A 7,192-nucleotide genomic window follows, 5' to 3' on the forward strand; every position below is an offset into this window, starting at 1 on the left:
TCAGTCACTTTCACATTTTGTTAATTTGCGGAATTATTCTTTTATTTTTTTGTATGATGTTGCTTTAAATTAAACCTGATTTCAATTAAATATTGTAACTGAAATATGGTTTAATTTCAATTTTTGATGCCTGCAAATATAACACTTGAAAATACAGTGCATGAAACAATGTTAAAATTGATGTTTTATTCTAAAATGTTAAGACTAAACAAACGACACCTCCAAAGCCAACAGTCTTGCTATTTTAGTGGTTACCGTTAGATCTACAAGTTACTATCAGCAGAGAAATAGCTTATGATGCAGTTACTGTCTTTTTAACTTTCAGAAACACACAACGCTGTTCACTGTGGGATGCTTTCGAGTGTGTGTGAATTGGAATAGAGTGCATGAGGGGAGAGCTGATCCACCGTGCTCTGCTGAGGAGACACTATAAGTGGAACGCCGTGGATGACCACATTCTGGCTGCCCAGGCTGATGTTTGGCACCAGTAATGCACTTTCCTCACAGGGTAAGGCACTCTCCTCAACCGTCACCATCTCTGCTGTCTTGGACATGTCCACATCAGGCAGAGGTGCTGTGGTCACCAAAGCAGAGTTTCCTTCCGTAACCACTGTAATCTCTGTGCCACCTTCCTGGATCAAAGCATTGAGCCCCTCCAGTTCAGAGCAGGTGGTGATGAACGTCTGTGTGCTGCTGCTCGAGTCCTGAGCGGTTATGGCCGTTTGCATCAGGGCCTGGTGGAGCGGGTTGCTGGCATCGTCGGTGCTGAGTTGAGTCAGGAGGACAGTCTGGGGTTCAAGAGTGGCTTCTGTGGTTTGGGATGAACCGAGTGGTTGTACAGGCGCCAGCAGGTTGACCTGCTGGATCATGGAGTTAACTACCATGTCCTGGTTTTCTGGGCTAAGCAAGACCATGTTGCTCTTATTCTGGCCATCCCCACCAGTTGAGAGCAAGGGGTTATCCTGGCCTAACGGGTGAGATACAATGATTTTAAGCTGTGTATTACTATAAGGAGGCATTGGGTTACACGGGATAGGAACTTCGAGCTCAGAGCTGGTTTGTGACATGGTAACGGGAACCAAGTTAACTGCTTCTGCTGGGGTAGAGAGCTGGAGTTGCAACACACTCTGAGTGTCCCGATGCTGCTTTTTGTGGCTCCGCAGGGAGTCCTCCCTCACAAACGAAGCGTCACACGAGTCGCAGCAAAAGGCTCGAGCTGCATCTAGTTTGGCTCGATACCGAGAGCTGACAGGCTTCGGAGAGTCGGTGCCTAAATTTTTGCCTCCACCTCTGCCTCCTTTCCCACCGCTGCCTTTTTCAAGCTTATCCGACTGACACTTCTTCTTGTGAATGACAAGATTGCTGCGCTGCTTAGAGGCAAAGTTGCAGAAGTCACATTTGAAAGGGCGGTCTTCAGAGTGGATCCGCTCGTGGACCTTGAGCGCCCCCTTGCTGGAGCAGGAGTAAGTGCACTTGGAACACTGAATGGGCTGAGTGGGTTGGTGTTCTCTCAAGTGTTGTCGCAGAGCAGTCTTGTTGGCACACTTGAAATCACAGTGCACGCACTGAAAGGAGTTCTCCGTACCATGTTTGATCTGAATGTGCGATTTCAGGTTTCCTTTCATGGCGCAGCAGTACTCACAAAAGTCACATTTGTAAGGCTTTTCGCCGGAGTGAATCCGGATGTGCCTCTTCAGGTCTGAGTTTATTTTGAACTTTGCATCGCATTGTTGGCACTGAAAAGGTGCATCCCCTTAGAAAATAAATACATAAACAAAATAAAGCCAGTTTTAATACCAGTCTCTAAGCTACAACTGTCACACAGCTGCTGACAATTTTGGATTTTTTTGGCTACCTACCTGTGTGAGAGCGGAGATGCACGGTAAGTTGGCTGGAGTTGCGGCTGGCGTAAGGACAGATCTGGCATTTGAATGGCCGTTCATCATAGTGGATGCGCAGGTGCTTCTTCAGGCTGCTGCTGTCTGCTGCTGCATAGGGACAGTGTTTACATTTGTGTGGCTTCTCACCTGTGTGCGAGCGGCTGTGCATGTTCAGCTTGTCCCGCCGACTGAAGCGTTTGTGGCACAGTTCACATTCAAATGGCTTCTCACCTGGATGGCAGACAGAAAAACAACTGGGGTTAAACCTTACTCTAAAGGGGTTTTGCAACTGAAGAACATATTTTGAAAGCATTAGCGTACCGGTGTGAGTTTTAAGATGCCGTTCCATGTCTTTTTGGCCATACTGTGTCTTGAAAGTGCAACCTGTAGATTGTAAAAAAAACAAAACAAACATTTTCTTAAATTGTGTGCAGCCTCTGCATTTGTGAAAAGTCCAATCAACACTGTACTAAATAAATACAGTGCTGTGAAAAAGTTCCCGATTTCTTTCTTCTTCTTCTTTTGCCTATTTGTCACTCTGTTGATGCTTTGTGCCCATAAATTTGTGGGGGTGCGTTTATAAAACTCTTTTATGGTTGTTTTTACTTGTGTCATTTTGTACATTTTAGTTCTACTTTACTGCCTCTCTTTTCAATTTTTTGCTGATGCACAGCATTTTGTGTCAGCGGTGGCTGTTTTACAGCACTTTCCAAAACTGGAATGGAATTTTGAACTTGCCAATGTGTTTTTTGGATTATTGTCCTGCTGCATAAGCCAAACTGATTTTGTAGTAGAGAGCAGAATTCATGGTTCTTTGAATTATAGCTAGTCATCCAGGTCCTGAAGGAGTAAAGCAGCCCAAGACCATCACAATACCACCATGTTTGACTGTTGGTATGATGTTGTTTATGAAATGCTGTGACAGGATGCAAACCTGCCAAAAAGTTAAACTTTTGTCTCAACAGTCCACAGAATATTTTCCTAAAGTCAAGTTTTGCACAGTCTCTTTATTATTGTTGAATAATGATCACTAGCTTTAACTGAGGTAAGTAAGGCTTAGAGTTCCTTAGATGCTTAGATGGGTTCTTTTGTGACCCCCTGGATGCTCCATCGATGCACTCTTGGGTGTAATTTTGTTATTTATGGATTACTTTGCTTGATTATCTTTTCACACGGGCAGCTTTGGATAGCTTTTTTTATTCTAATAAATAATAAATGAAATTAGCATTTAAAAACTGTATTTTGTATATACTTGGGTTTTCTTCGTATTTTACTTAATAAAGTTTGCTTGATGATATGGAACAGGAAAGTGAAGGAGGCAAATACTTTTTACAGCTATTAATGGTATGGGGCTTGAGTGGCAGGAAGTGCAGTTCTTCCTGTTAGAGATTGAAGATCTGTGTTCATCAGCAGCAAGAGGCACCAACCTGAGAAACAGCAGCTGTGTCTCTTTGAAGTCAGGACAGGTTTTAGTTTTTTGGAAGGTGTCTTTGGGGCTTTGGTCATCTTTTTGACACCTCTCACAACACAGGTCTGGTAGGTCTCCTCAAAAATAAACTCAGTGCTGGAGTCTGAAAATAATTTGACAGGCAAAGTCAATTTTTCATTCAAATTATGGACAGCAAAAGCAGAAAGAGGAGTATGTTACCTGTGAGAGTGGATGTGGCAGTAGTGGTTGGGGTGTCAGGTGTGGACAGGAAACATTCATTTTGCTTATGGGCGAGAAAGACCTTATAATTATTGTACTGCTTTTTGCAGGAGCCACAGATGTGGATATCTGGGCTCACCTCCACCACCACAGAATGACCTGCAGCCACTTCGGATGGCAGAGAACACAAAACAGGAAATAACGACTTCATAGGACGTTGCATAATGTACATCTGTGAAAGTGATTACAAGATAGCTACAATAATTTGGAGCTAAATCGTGATATCATAGATTTGTCTTCCAGTTATGAATTTTAGCAACTGTTTTGTTTTACCTTCAGCGGTGTATGCAGCCATTTTCGAGGTGGTTTTGCTGGAGATCAGCTCATTTTCTGTGTCCTCGCTGCGTCCATTGTAGTTTTAAAACATGCCGACTGGGGTCAAAAAGTAGCCAATGAAACATCACTACCTATTTCCAACTGCGAAATCTACCACGGTTTGCATATCAATAGAACTAGCACTTCACTTCTCTGCCGACTCCACGTTTTACGACATTCTACGTTGGGTTTGCGGCAACCGCACAAGGCTTTGCTGGTGTCGTCATATGCTGCTTTGAGAAACGTGGGAAAATCAAACTACAAAGTCTGATCACCCAAATCAACTTATAAGTCATTAAATAATACTATTAATAAAGCTATCTGACTTAGTGTTTGACTGTCCTATTTAGAATAAACCAATATCTATTTAACACTGTGTTAATTCTTTTGCAAACCGGGATTTTAAAAGCTGAAATTGCATATTTATGAGCACTTGAACGCAACATCGTTGTGTGGTGGTGCCCCCGGCCCATTCGAGGTCTTCAGGCTCTGCTTTCCAGATGCTGAACAAAACTAAATCTGATTTCAAAATTTAAAATTCTTTAAAAACAGAAAGCATATTATTTAAAGGTTTAACGAGTAGCTGCATTAGTTGACTTGGAGAGGATAGTAGCTATTAGCTTACCTCTTTGTTCCTAGAAAGCCACCAAAACGGTTACTACTTATTAGAAATGTCACAAAGAGAGGCAACGATGGCTTTTACATGCATGTTGAAACTATTTGTTGGGCCATATAAATGTCAAATTCTAACTTACGTAGGCACGGAAATCAGCAGTTAGCTTTATTGTTTACTCTAGGCAGCAGAATATTGCCTTAACACTTGCTGTGGTGCCTGCAGCGACTTAATAGAGTATTGCTCGTGTGCAAGGTAAGCTTTCAGATGGTAGGCTACTTAAATATACATGCTCTACCATTTTCAAGTAAGGGCAATTTGCTTGGTTGTTGGTGTGAGTGAATGAGAATGCCTCTTTTTTTTTATGCCAGAGCAGTTGTGCTAGTGTGAATAAGCCATGAAAGTGACTGACATACAGCTCCATTTTCAGTGGCAGGTCCTTAACTGCCTGATTGCCACTGTGAAGCTCAGGAATTTCCTTACGCTGACTTTCCTGCATGGCAAAGGCATAGGACTGATTCCTTCCCTGCTGAAACAGCAAATCCTTGAGACAGACAGGAGGTACACACACATATTTAAGTACACTAGACACATGAACACACACACTTAGACTTGCAAGGCCTTTCATAGCCTACCCACATGAATGTGACTAGTTGATTATCACCCTATTTGACTTATGATTTCACGTATAATCCATAAATGTTCAGTTAGTGATATGGTAAATGTATTGATGATATTATTAACAAAGTACTGTTTTCTTAGCAGTTTGAAATTTGATGACACAGCTCAGAAGGAGACATGGAGACATGAAAATGAGCTAATTAAATAAATAATTGCATCTGACTAAAGAGTGTGCAAATTGCATTCACATAAATCCCCCCCTCCCTCGCAAATTCAGTATACTTAAATGTACATCAAAAGACCACATTTACATGTGACACCCAAATGATTTAGTGGTGGTGTAATAAAAAAAAAAAGACTTATGTCCCTCCCGCCCTTCTCCCAGCAGTGAAGAACTGGCCAAAATGCTCCCTACTTTGATCTAGAACTGTAAATCTGTTTTTCTCACTTTTCACACTCGAAGCTTAGGATTCTTCTTTCTCTCATATGATTGAGCAGTTTGGTCACTTCGTTAAGTTCAGAAACACTGCAATAACCGCAGTGAAAATATTCCCAAACAACAATTGTAGTCATTTATTATTTGGGCAGATCGTTTTTCCACTTAATGATTTGAAATATCAGAAAGTAACAAGAAGTGCTCATCACAGTTTTTCCCAGTTTATATGTTTCAGTTTCTGCTCAAAATAATTTAAGATCCAGAGATATTAAATTTCAGTGATATGAAGAAGAAAAACATGTAACAAGTTGAAACCAATGAAAATTTGTTGTTTTACATCCCCCCAAAAAACCCAAAACAAAAGAAAAAAAATCCATAAACTCTGAATTATCTAATTGTTGTCATTGTTTTCACTTGAACTAATCAATCAGTTCACTATTTGATTAATTTCCAATAGCTCCTGGTTGAGCACACTGCATAGTCTTGATTGTGTTTTCCCTAGGCTTCCATCTCTTGTTAGAAAACAATAAAAGCACTTTCAGTTTTTGCATTCAGAAACAAACTATCATTTGGACATCCAGCTGTGCCAGTCCTAATTTGTAGACATGCCCCTTTCCCATTCATTGAGACACCCGTGTATTTGGTGAGTGATGTAATGTCCCTCTTTTCCCCAATGAGACAAGGGCAACAATAGGGGGGAGTGCCTCTGTCACATTATTTTCCCCCACCGAGGCACGCCAGCTGCTTACAGTTGCTTAATGGCTACGAGCTGTCACAAGGCATCACAGCCCACTGCCACACAGGAGCGGCAGATGCTTTAATTGCACAATGACTTGTAGGTTGTCAACAGCAATTATACCAGGCTTCCACCTGAGGGCACCCAAAGAACACCGTCGACTCACTTCACAGACATAAGCCTCAAAAGCCGACTGCTGCACGCAAACCTGATCTCTCTCGCTTGCATCCAGATAAGAGCTGCCGATGGATTCCAAGTCTCCTCTAAGCTTAATGGTTTACCCATGTTCTGCAAGGATAAGGGCAGCATTGTCAGACACAAGACTCAGGACCCCAAAATCATATTTAGACATAAAATATTTACCCAGCTTTGTCACCTTAGGGCCCACTGCCCACCGTGCTGCGGCAGGTTGTGGTGTGCAGAGTTTGAGTAATTTTGCTCATTATTAATTCATGCAATTTTTTTTTTCAGGCGAAGCTCATTTGCTGCCGCCAGTCCTAAGATTATCATCATTAAGAGGAGGCAAATAAATTGGTGAGTTCAGAGCTGTGCTGCAACCTGCTTCAACCCGCATTTGTTCTTATATGTTAATGATTTGTTATTTGTACAGTTCCAAGAAAATAAGATAGATTTGTTGTCCGTTCTATTTCTAGACAGTCCTTAACTCAGGAAACCAAAACACGCACGGCGACCTTTGGTTTGTGTCGTGTCAAATTGAATGGCTAAAAGATGTCCCATGTCCCGAGTTTGTTTTGAGCCATAAGACAAATTATACACACATGTATGAATTCCTTTGGTCAACAGCTGCCATCTCAGCATCAGATAAAACAGAGCCAAAGTCTGGGAACCATCAGATGCCTCTGACACTCCCACTTTATCATAT

The 7,192-nt window shown here is 41.8% G+C and overlaps 1 protein-coding gene across 1 annotated transcript; it reads right to left on the reverse strand.

The window, feature by feature from the left end:
- Positions 1–256: 256 nt before the first annotated feature.
- zfp64 (zinc finger protein 64 homolog (mouse)) lies at positions 257–4,058 on the reverse strand. The gene is made up of 6 exons (XM_085344900.1): positions 3,862–4,058; positions 3,529–3,696; positions 3,308–3,451; positions 2,202–2,264; positions 1,860–2,111; positions 257–1,753 (listed from the first exon to the last, which is right to left on the reverse strand). The coding sequence occupies exons 1-6, from the start codon at positions 3,881–3,883 to the stop codon at positions 342–344; spliced, it is 2,061 nt and encodes a 686-aa protein (XP_085201026.1). The 5' UTR covers positions 3,884–4,058; the 3' UTR covers positions 257–341.
- Between the last annotated feature and the right edge of the window lie 3,134 nt (positions 4,059–7,192).

The sequence above is a fragment of the Diplotaxodon limnothrissa genome, linkage group LG20, assembly GCF_057381915.1.
Source record: "Diplotaxodon limnothrissa isolate DT_005_m linkage group LG20, D_limnothrissa_male_GT1.1, whole genome shotgun sequence".
Taxonomy (NCBI): domain Eukaryota; kingdom Metazoa; phylum Chordata; class Actinopteri; order Cichliformes; family Cichlidae; genus Diplotaxodon; species Diplotaxodon limnothrissa.

Excerpts from the sequence above, each read along its gene's own strand:
- zfp64 (XM_085344900.1), bottom strand. The coding sequence starts at position 3,883 with ATGGCTGCATACACCGCTGAAG. Across the intron at positions 3,697-3,861 it reads GGCTGCATACACCGCTGAAG|TGGCTGCAGGTCATTCTGTG; the intron begins GTAAAACAAAAC and ends TGCCATCCGAAG. Across the intron at positions 2,112-2,201 it reads GCATCTTAAAACTCACACCG|GTGAGAAGCCATTTGAATGT; the intron begins GTACGCTAATGC and ends TCTGCCATCCAG.